Source organism: Oryza glaberrima, chromosome 8, assembly GCF_000147395.1.
Source record: "Oryza glaberrima chromosome 8, OglaRS2, whole genome shotgun sequence".
NCBI classification, from domain to species: Eukaryota; Viridiplantae; Streptophyta; class Magnoliopsida; order Poales; family Poaceae; genus Oryza; species Oryza glaberrima.
Window position 1 is genome coordinate 16,475,003 of NC_068333.1, and position 11,779 is coordinate 16,486,781.

Below are 11,779 nucleotides of genomic sequence, written 5' to 3' on the forward strand. Positions count from 1 at the left end.
AATTCAGAGATTTGCGGATCGTGGGATGGCACGATTTTGCCTCGGATTCGTTTATTTGTATCGAGTATAAGTAGGAGTCTTAGCTCAGTTTTTTCATTTGTAAGTTCTTTTAGTTGAATGAAAAACCACCAGAAAATTGCCCCACATTTGATCGTTCTCGCGGAGAATTCTGAAATTTCTCAGTTTTTTCCTCTGCTCTGAATTTCCTTTGTTCTTCGTTACTGTTTTAGTCTGTTGCCGTGCCGGACATCTGCAGTTTGCACGCAATTTGTTCGATAAGAGGTTGTCGCCAACAAACAGCACAGAGAGAAGTTAAAGGCTACTTCATCCTTATGGGTATGCTTTGGACTGAAGAAAACAACTATCCGATGCAAACAGCGACTCAGCGAGTGAAAAGCCAGACAATCTAAAGTAAGTGAGAGACGGGTGGTGACGTCGTGTAATAAGTTGTGGATTAATCTTCCCTGAAGTTGAGAGGTAGGTGAGGTAACAAATTATTGCTAGAACTTTGTGTTGCCATCCCAAGTTCCCAACTCAAAAAACTAGCAAGGAAGCAACATAAATAATATGTAATTCTGGGTATTGCAATTATTTGCATAAAAACAGAAGCTGCTCAAGAAAAGAAGGTATCAAATCAATCTGTTCAGCATAATCTTCAATTTCAGATCGTTGTACTAGTCTCTTCGTTCTTGAGTTATCCATCGATGCTTGCAGGTTTTGAAGATCTAGGAGGCTTGACTCCCCACTGTAGCTTTCCACTTCTCACCGTCATGAGACGTCCAGTCCTATCAGATCTACACTCAGTTTTCCTGGTGCCTCCTATTCATAACAAATGAATATCAATATAAACTGTTTTTGAGAACACAAAAAAGGACAAGTACACCGAGTGTTCCATGATGTCCAAGAGATATAAGTTTGGTTATATAAAATTTTTGAGTCAATCAAAGATATATATACAACTACAAAGCATAGGTAGCGGAGAGGAATAAGTGGCAACATATAGGTAGCGGAGAGGAATAAGTGGCAACATACTCCCTCTGTGCCTGTTGGGACAAAATCCAACAAGTGTATTCAAGTTGTCTCCTCTATTTCCTGTGCTCAATTGTGAGCAATGTTTACATATTTATACAAGGGTATACAAGAGGAAATTTCATTATTGCCCCTAGCCCTGTGGGGGAATTTAGGATGGCTGGCCGGTGGGCTAGCCCTTGGGCTATTAGTAAAATCCCTGGTGACAGGAGGGTTGCGCCCTTTGAGGGAGCGGCGCCGATTCCCGAGGGCGCCTGCTGTTGCCTGGGTAAGGGCATGCTCCGGGTAATATCATGTGCCATCTTGCTATCATCAACGATGTCAGAGGTAGTTGGGGCGTGTAGTGTGCATTTATTCCATCCCACTGAGCGCCCAATCTTCCTCCTTAAGCCTAAGGGCTCTTGGAGCCCCGGTTCCCTCTGGGCCATGCGGCTGGCCCCGGAGGTCCTGGTGGCATGTCGAGTCCTTGATTGGCTTCGGAGGCCATGATGTGCTCCGGAGTCCTTGAACGGGTCCGAGGGCCGTGGTGCACTCCGGAGCCCTCCTCGGCAGCCTCCGAATCCTCACTAAGCCTCCGGAGCCTGAGACAGGCTTCGGAAGCTGCGGTAGCCCTTTGGAAGCCATGGCCGCCTCCAGAGCTGGTTCCCTGCTCCGGAGCCTAGGATGGTAGCCACACTTGGTCATCTCCCTGGGGTGGATGGCTCCACCGAAGCCCGGCTCGCCTCACGGAGGCTTGCCCTTCTGTCCGGAGCCATTCCCCCAACAGTGTCAAAATATAACAACTTTTAGCACTTTGGATTTATCCCAAAATATAACAACTTCTCCACTAACATTCTTTTCCCAACCAATCACAACCCTGCACCATTCACATTTCCCACCTATTTAATTATACCTGCTTTCTTAATAATCGTGTCCAACTCTAAGACTCTATATTCTAGGATGGAGTATTTTATATCAACATCACCAAATTGTGAAGAGGGGCCGGATGCATACTTACTATACGGGATTTACATGGGATTTGGGTATAACATTCACCCTCTTCTTTAAAAGGGTGACACTTTGGGGACCGTGGATATTACATGAAACAGCTACCAATGCAACTATAAGGCACCAGTAGATAAAAGAAAACATTTGTTCAGGTGGTCAATAATTAACCCGTGTTCACACGTATTTTTTTTGAACCGTCTAAAAGTAGGGGTCTATAGAAATCAATTTTCATGACCTCCCATGAAAATCAATTTTCATGGAATCCAGTCAAGCGGATTCCATGACCTCCCGTGAAAATCAATTTTCATGAACGGCTGGTAAAAATGAATTACCAGATTTTAACTTTTGTAGGCACAAATTGTACCAAAAACATATTTTAGTCATCTATATTCTGTACACGGCCGCGAGACAGCATAAATCACAAGTCACATGATTTTACCTATGAGCTTTTTATGATTGTTGGAATGATATGCTATTTGTTTCACTTCACCGTTGTAAACTTGGAATATACATTTTGCACGTTGAACAACATCAAATGGAAATGTCATCAATTATAAACTCAAAACTTAAGGTCATTTGGAACACTCAAAACTTAATTTTCAGTAACTAATCCATAAAAAATATTAAGTCAATAATTAGTGAAAAAAAAATGAAAACCAATAAACAACCATTTCTTTCAGATGGATGAATGCGTACAATATATATCGTTAACATTGTCGAACAAGCATTATGCAAATATATGCATATTACACAATTAATATTTTACACCGAAGGAAATACAAGTCCATTTATTCCAAATCCCAGAAAATATATAAGCAAAAGTAGGTGGAAAAAAAACAAGCCAACAGACACCTCCGATTAATTATCTGTTTGTTTATTTACTTACCTGCAGTTATTTATTTATGTAGCATCCTATGAATAGATGAGCTTGAGAAACACACACCAATCGATTTAGCTTTGAACGGTAAATAAATTTGTCAGCCATGGGAGACTTAAAGCTACCCAAGAGCTGACGTCTCCCTCGACGGCTGTCCGGTCTCCAAACATCACCGCGATGATGACGCGCACCACCGCGCCGACGATGTTCCGAGCTCGCTCCGACGGAATGCCATGGAGAGGACCACCTTCACCGATCATCTCCTCGCTCGCCAGCATGATTTGGCCCCCTGCGTGCCATCTCCTCCGAGCCATCTGCTTGATGCAGGACACGTGCAGGGACACGGCCTCGCCGCCGCCGTCGACGACGTCGGAGCTGTAGTAGCTCCATTTCTCGTGGCGGCGCCGGAGGCAGCAGCAGTGATCCGGGCCCTCCTCCTCCTGCCTGCTGCATAGGCTGCACTTCCTGGACGCGGCTATGTCGATGGCGACCCCATCGATGGTGATCTTGGCTAGTCCCTGTTGGAAAAAGTGCCACGTTACTTATTTACAGGGGGGAATTGAACCAACTTAAAAGTAGATGAGTCACTCACCTCTTTAACTAACTTTTGGGGTGTAGCAAGACTTCCTTCCGGGTGGTCGAACGTCTCCCGGTTTTGTACCAACAGTGTCTGCAGGCTCGCGCAGCACGGGTGGAGGTCGAGGTTTGCACCGGAGCAGTGGTAGACGAGGCCAAACACGCGGTCACCGCAGATGTCGCACCACCTGCCACCGCTTTCGCCTCTTCCACCACCGTTGGCGGCGGGGTGCAGTTTCTCCGGTCGTCCTTGCGGTGGCTTGGCGAGAAGCTCGAACGTGCGGCCGAAGAGATGGTGGTAGAGCGTGCTCGGCGCATGGGCGCAGAACTTGTGCATGTTGAAGTCCTCGCAGGTGAGGCAGTGGTACCTCGGCCCGTCTCCGGGCTCTTTGCAGGCTTCGCACTTGAACGGCGCTTCGCCGGTGGTGGTCACCATTCTAAGCTTGTGCTCCGGGTGGCTGGGGTGGGTGATCGTCTTCATCTCCGGCACCATACCGTTGTTTGTTCCATTCTGGTTCTCAAACTCCTCCGCATCACCGTTACTTTCCCCACTGTAAATAGCGCATTCAATGATCCTGATCAGTAAATTTTTTTTATTATTTGGGACAAAACTCGATCAAACTTTAAAAATCCTGACAACCATTTTTTTTTTGTTAGAACTACTTGATAGTATTTATCGTTCTGTACAAGGACACAAAGTCTCCAAGAAACAACACTCAAGAAATAACCTTAATAACACTTTTCTACTATACTTTCTCCGCCCATTTTTAAGTGCAGTTGTGGGTTTTTGTGTCCAATGTTTGACCGTCCTTCTTATTTGATATTTTCTATGATTAGTATTTTTATTGCTATTAGATAATAAAGCATCACTAGTACTTAAGCGTGTCTTATTTTTTTCAATTTTTTCATAATTTTTCAAATAAGACGGACAAGCAAAAGTTGGACACAGAAATCAACAACTACATTTAAAATGGAACGAAGGGAGTAATATTCGTATAAATATGAACAAATATATAAGTTTATTGAAGTACTTTTCAAGATTAATCTATACGTATGGTCTCCATATCTGTATGAGAAATATTTCATAGTCAAATATTTTAAATTTTGTCTTTAGTTTTATCCAAAACGATAAGTATTATCGTTTCGGAGCAACTAATTTATAAAATAATAAGTTTTTGACATCTATCCGTTATATTATTAGGACGCTCTTCTACCGCATTCATTCTAGAAGCTAGAAATTTCTAGAAAAAGAAAAAAATCTTAACAGTTAGATAACGGTACATATTTATTGATATAGTTATATAAAAATACAATTATATCTACAAAAATATAATTTAAGAGTTATATATGAAATCTAAGCCTATTGAAATAGAAGTTAAGAGTGGTATATGACATTCAAACCTTATAGAAATAGAAGCTAAGCATTGTATATATAAAATCTAAATATATTTCTACATACAATGTTACCTATAGAATATAAAATTTCAGAACTGTATACTAAATCTCACTCTATACGTGAATTATCTAGGGGAATCCCCTAGCTCGTTATGATAATTTCCTTATGACATAATAATTGCTGGTAGTTTTTCATGTACGGCGTTGTACTTTCCAATCATAAATTAATAATTTCTATCATTCAACACCTTTTTCAGCGTAATACATATCGTTTTACATTTTTTAAAAAAGAAATAACTGAATTATTTGCACGTGGCTTTTTTATTGAAATAACTGCATAAATGTAATACTATGGAAGTTCTCGCTGTAGCAACAAATTTAGCTATATGATTTCCATGTGCCTCAAACATATGTTCTGAACAATGATTATGGTCGAAAATCACTGCAATGATTCTAAAACGAAACTTATTTCTCAGGAGGGAATAAATTCATATATACACACCTGCTATTAACTTGTGCAGATGTACCTTCACCACAATTATGTGTCGGCGTCCTCGGCGGCCCGTCCTCCATTAGAATCTTATACAAATTAGTCAGAGTCTCGTGTGAGTGTGACATCAACTCCTTCAAGCACGACAGGTGCACGTCGACGAGCTCGTCGCCGCCGCTGCGGCGGAAGCGGCAGGTCCAGAACCCGTGACGGTACCCATCCTCGCCGGACATGCAGACGCCGCACCGTCGGCGGGGAGCCGCCCTGCGGCAGAGCTTGACGGCGGCGGCGCCGCGAGCCGCCGCCACTGGCAGCCTCAGCCTCGCGCAGCGCGGGTGGAGGTTCAGGCCGACGAGGCCGTGCCCATCGGCGCAGTAGTAGGCGAAGCCGTCGCCGCGCAGGAGGTCGCCGCACGCGTCGCACGCCGGCCTCCAGCCGCCGCCGCCACGGTCGTCGGCGGCGAGCCATGGCGGCGGCGGCGGAGGCCGCTCGAGGAGGCGGAAGTGGCGGCCCGGGAGCAGCGGGTGCTCTAGGGTGAGCGGCGCGGTGGCGCAGCACGTGTAGAGGGTGAGGTCGCAGGGCTCGCACCTGTACCTGCGGCGGCCGGCGGCGAGCTCCTTGCAGCCGCCGCACCGGAAAGGCCAGTGACCGTCGGTGACGTTGTCGGCCAGCCTCAGCTTGTGAGGGTGAAACGGGTGAGTGATCTCCGCCGCCGGAGGATCACCCAAATCCGGCGTGCGTAACATGTGGTTGTCGTTTTCTGTTGAAATCAGCAAATTCAAGATCATTAATTCATTATTGAGCAAGCCATGCAAATTTGAGTCACTCGAAAACCTATCGGTATAGCCGATTTGATCGGTGCTCACCGAAATTTTGAACAAAGTATAGTTGAATTTGAACAAATAATACCAAAATTCACGGAAAAATTTAAAATTTAAAAATTTCGGCTGAAATAATATCGTTCCGGAATTTCTAACCCTGCACTCGATCTCGTTAGTGATACACATATATACTCGCTTCGATTTTGAACATTTGAAAGTTTAGGACAAGATTTGATAAAAACATTAAAAACTTCGACCGTTAATGAATTTATAAATATTTACTTGAAGAGATTTGCTCCGGTTCAATAAAAAGTAACTCGAGGTACCGGTATTTTATGGTACTAAATCGTTTTCGATCGTTGGATCTAGCTGGGCAGGATGGGCGTTGTTAGATCCAACGATCGCAAACGATTTAGTATGAGTACCTCGAGAAATAAAAATTTGTTTGACCAGAGCAAATCTCTTACTTAAAACTAAAAAGTATAAATATGGTATGAGCATATTTGACTCCAAAAGTATTATATATTATCAGTTGTCAAAGTTCTAGAAAACTAATTTAATCCTAAAAATTAATGTAAACTATTGTCCCATGTTAAATTAATTATATTTCAATAAAATTTATGTCCATGCGGTTATATGATGACCAATTCAAGAAATTTTGGATTGTATTATATGATGATCAATTTAGAAAGGAGGATGTATATAGTAAGTGAGGATTCTTAAAAGTAGTTATGTTCAAATTAAGGATCGATGGATACCTCTGGATCGACCGAGTCAGCCTCGGAGAAGATCGGCGTGAAGGTTTATATCCTACTCCTGCCCGTACCACAAGAAGGCCAACGTACAAGCTGCAGATCGAAGGAATATGAGAGAGATAGACTGAGACTGGATCTTCTATTTATACACCAATTCACCAGCCGGCATGATTCCTGTTTCAAACTAAACTATATGCGCACTCAGAATCTTTCACTATTTGTATATATGCAAATATATACGTATACGTGCAGTGTCCTAGTCCGAGAAGTCTCTCTTAACAATAACTGGTAGATATTTATAGTTATCTACACATCTACGTCCTGAACAGCTTGCTCTACTTCTTCCGGAAAAAAAAAATTCTGGACAGCTAATTATGCTTATAAATTATTACTCGTTTTTATTCATTCAAACTTATAACGGAATTAGTCTTCCCTTTCAGTTCATTGAAAAAAAATATTTACAACAAAGTCTCCTGGATTTCATAAAATTAAATGACATGTCGATCAATACTCACGCACACTAGAAAAGAATTGCCTATAGCTATTTGAGCAAAGGCCGAGATTCTATTCTATTATCTAAAAAAGACACACTAGAAAGAAATTTAATTTTCAGAATATTCAGCCTGCCCATATCTGTAATAGCGCGCACCTCTTTGCAAAACAAATCAACAAAAAAATTCTCTAATTATTTATATAAAAACTATTATATCGCTGTTTCTCAATTTTATATCTCAAACAATGATATATGGAAGTTTTCCAAAAAATTGAAAAACCTCTCACAAATAGCTAAGGTAATATTAGACAACCATACAACCTACTTGAGTTTGTGAGATATAAAATTGAGAAATATAAGATAAAAAGATATAAACACGAGCAATGATATTTATTAATTTTATATCTCATTAACGAACATGAGTTTGTTCGTATAACTTTGTTCGGTTGTTTATTATTTAAATATCACCTATGTGTGTAATTGTTTTGAGTTTTCACCATATATTTGCCCTAGATAAACAATTAGCAAGTTAATTGTTAATTAGCCCATCCATTCGCAAAGGCTACTGATGTTGTCATTTGTATAACAAAATACATATCTATTTAAGTTTTTCCAATTATATGCAACTAGTTAATATTTTTACTTCCCATATTTTTTTATTAAAATGGCAGTTGCATTTTCTAATTATTAAATGATTGTTTTTACATATGGAAATTATATTCAGTTATAAATAAATCTACTTTGTCTAAATTAATAATTCTAAAGTTGTATTTGTTATAGTTATAAAATTCTAAATTAATAATTACATAGTGTTTTTCCTTCTAAATTATATATAGAATCAATTCCGAGCTAGTCACATAACTGAAATATTAGGGAAAATATGTGGTGGAAACCACTTATGTAGTGGAAATTTGAAAACTGCCACTGGATCGAAAAATGGACGCCGGAAATTCATCCACGTCACTATGAGTTAAAAATTTACTCACTGTAAAATTTTTACTTATGAGCAAATCCGTGAGTAAATTTTTACTTGTGATGAAACGTACGAATCTTGGATGTCTATTTTTCAATCAATGGTACTTTTCAAGTTTTCACTTCATATGTGATTCCCACCACATATTTTCCCGAAATATTACGCCAGCACTAGCTAGATAATTTTCTTTGACTAATTTAGTTAAAACGACATGCGCAAAGTTAGTATAGTTGAGCTGATTAGGTTTATGGTGGTGGAAACTTTTGTCGACTCAGGTTGAGTCCGCGACTCAAAACATGTACAGGTTCTTATATTTACGACTAATATTCTTTCGGTAGCATGCGATATAACAGTTAACCGTGAGGCACATATATATAGTGAGTTCGCCAATCTCAATATATGCTGACCTTATCTCTCAGAAGTCAGAAGTACTCATAGGAAAAAACGTATACCTGTGGACGTTTATATAGTTGAGTGTGAATGAGACCCTAGGTGCCTATGATTGCAATGCAATATATATGTTCCCCAATAAATAAATAAATAAAAATAACACGTATCTGTTAGTGAGATACTTGAATGACTTGGCACTCTAGCTAGCTAGTTATAGGTTTAGTGAATCGCAGAAATTATATACAGCAGATTCCGTTTGACATGGATTATATACAATAGAATCTGTTTCACATGGGTACGTTAAATATCAGAGATTCTGTGGGACATGGATTACTATATATATCTACCAGATATTCACTTTGCCAAGCAACCCATTACGTATAATAACCTTCTTCTGGACGTGATCGTGTTTCTCTAACCCTTTCTAACCTGATATATATTAACAAATAACCAATTTGAAGTTTCCATTTGTTTCTATATATATAGGGAATTTGGAAATATTAGTTGCTGGTAATAAACTGCAGAGAACTAATTACGATGCCAAGGAACTGCAGGTACATCAGATCCGTTTAATTATTTGCTGTCAAGTCTCAATAAAAACCAGTGAACAAAGTTACTTCGAGAAAAAAAATTAGAGTATATATGTTTGCTATATTGTCACAGCTTTTTTTTTTTACCGGCAAAAAAAGTAGTGACGAACTGTTGATTATGAATAGCATTGCCTTCACTGGTGGAGAAAGCGTTTCTAGTCTTGATTCATAACCCCCTTTAATCCCGGTTTCCAAACCGGGACTACCAATCCAGGACTAAAGATCGCTATCTTTAGTACCGGGTGAAATAACCGGGACTAAAGATCGATCTTTAGTCCCAGTTGGTAACACCAATCGGGAGTAAAGATGCCATCTTTACTCCCGGTTGGTGTTGACTAAAGATCGAGCTGACCCTTTTTTTTTTCATGGCCCTGTTGCTGCATGGTTTATATATATGCATATATATGTTTCAATACATATATATGTTATGCAAATGCATATGTATATATATATATATATGACCAAAATATATATTTACATTATAGAAAATGTGTACACATGCATATAGAAACATAGTCATGTATTAATTACAATCCATTATATGTCCTAGCTAGCTACGATTTCGACGTAGTAGTAGTCGCTAGCTCAGAAGCTAAGGACCTATCAATTGTGTCTCCGTCGTAGTAGAATTCACCCTTGGGATCAATGATTTGTTCGTTGATGAATCCCATGAGTTGTTCATGAACCGCCGCGATAAATTCCTTGTGTGTGATCAGGTTATCCCTCATGCGAATAAACTATATGAATGTATGAAATTTATTAGTAAGTAAACAACAAATCGATACGTAATGAAATTTTGAATTTATTTGTACGTACATCGAGCTCTCTTGTGGTGATGATTTGGTCTGCAAGGCAGTGGCAATACTCGCACACGTAGTAGCCGCACAAGTTAGTTCCCTGCTTTTGCTTTGCGCACTATAAATAAATGACAAACGACGAGAGATCTAATTAATGTACACTTGTATGTATTTGAATCGGAGAAATATAAATGTAGAGCATGTGTACTCACAGGAAATTTGAACTTCCGCCTAAGTCTTTCTCTCCATTTGCCGCGGACCAAATGACGGAACCGATACCAAGCCCTACATGGAGTTTAAAGCTATGATTCATAGTAGCAATTAACTATAACAAGATTCTTAATTAACATAGGAACTTATGACAGTACGTGTCTATAAGTTCGAAAACCTTGTCAAACGTAGACTCTTTTTTATCCATTGAGTCATATACGTTGACGGTGCAGGCCTCCAGGTCGAAGAGTAAAAGCACCCAGTAGAATCTGCAATGTGCGTGGGATGCATTACATATGAAACACTTAGCAAGTTCATACGGGAATAAAATTTGGTATAGGAAGACAGTAAAATTAAACTAACTCTGTGTTGTACGGCAACAGTATGAACGTCTTGTAATTCTGCGCCTTCAGGAGATGGACAAGATTGTCCTCTGTGGCTTGCGGATATTGGTCGAGCATTGTGACGTTTACTTTCCGAGGGTCGATGAATCCAGTATCGAAAACCCCCGCCGTTGGGCCCTTTGAATCTCCATTCTACAACGATAAAAGGGAGTATATATTACATATAGTCTACTTATATACAAGGACCTAATTACTTAAAGGAGACGTAGTAAGAAATCTAACTGAACGATATACTTACAAAATCCAGCAACTCATAATAGAGACGTCGAGGGCGTCCAGCAGGTATAGTTCGTAGATTCCCTTGAAATTGATCCAGAGAATGTCATCTCCTTGCAAGAAGTCTGTGTCCCTGATCCTCGCTCCGATCATCTCTCTACCGGTGGCGCTCATCTCCATGTACAGCTGATGGAACTTGTACATTTGTGTGGGTAGGGACTGCAGCAGCTCAGGCTTGACAAACGGTTTACCGAGTTCGTACATGTATTTCACTTCCACCTTTTCGATTGGTGCGTCTCCTAGCAATTGATCCGTAGTTAGCCCGGTGTCATTAATAAATTCTTGTATTCAAAAATCTTCACCGGTCACCAACGGCTCGATCTCCTGGTTTGGTTGCTCTCCAAGCTGAGGGACTGGTTTGGACTTTCCAGAAGATGCTTTCTTGAGCGTTCGCTCATAGTCCGATAGCTTTATGGCCTCCTTGGCAGGTGCAGACATACCCCTGAAGAAGTTCCTGACACTCGGGTCTATAGGAATCTTCTTTTCTGGACTTCAAGGCTTGAATTGTCTCTTGACTTCTGATGCCACGTAAGCTTCAAGCTCCTCTTGCGTGCAATCGTACCCCGGGTCCTTGTTCTTGGCGGCGTCAACTTTCACCTTCTTCATTGCCCTTGTGGGGGCAGGCGGTGGAGCTTGGGGGGCCCTTGACTTGGAAGGTGCCGGAAGAGGAGCCTGAGGAGGAGTCGGTGCAGGAGCCTAAGGAGGAGTCGGTGCAG

At 40.8% G+C, this 11,779-nt stretch overlaps 1 protein-coding gene across 1 annotated transcript; it reads right to left on the reverse strand.

Moving 5' to 3' along the window:
* Positions 1-2,967: 2,967 nt before the first annotated feature.
* Positions 2,968-6,100, reverse strand: LOC127783081 (uncharacterized). The gene is made up of 3 exons (XM_052310346.1): positions 5,367-6,100; positions 3,486-4,026; positions 2,968-3,411 (listed from the first exon to the last, which is right to left on the reverse strand). The coding sequence occupies exons 1-3, from the start codon at positions 6,098-6,100 to the stop codon at positions 2,968-2,970; spliced, it is 1,719 nt and encodes a 572-aa protein (XP_052166306.1).
* Between the last annotated feature and the right edge of the window lie 5,679 nt (positions 6,101-11,779).

Bases quoted from the DNA above. Each gene is read 5' to 3' on its own strand.
- LOC127783081 (XM_052310346.1), bottom strand. From the start codon at position 6,100: ATGTTACGCACGCCGGATTTGGGTGATCCTCCGGCGGCGGAGATCACT. The intron at 4,027-5,366 runs GTGTGTATATAT...TGAATGCGCTAT, and splicing joins TCTGCACAAGTTAATAGCAG to TTACAGTGGGGAAAGTAACG. The intron at 3,412-3,485 runs GTGAGTGACTCA...TTTTTCCAACAG, and splicing joins CCCAAAAGTTAGTTAAAGAG to GGACTAGCCAAGATCACCAT.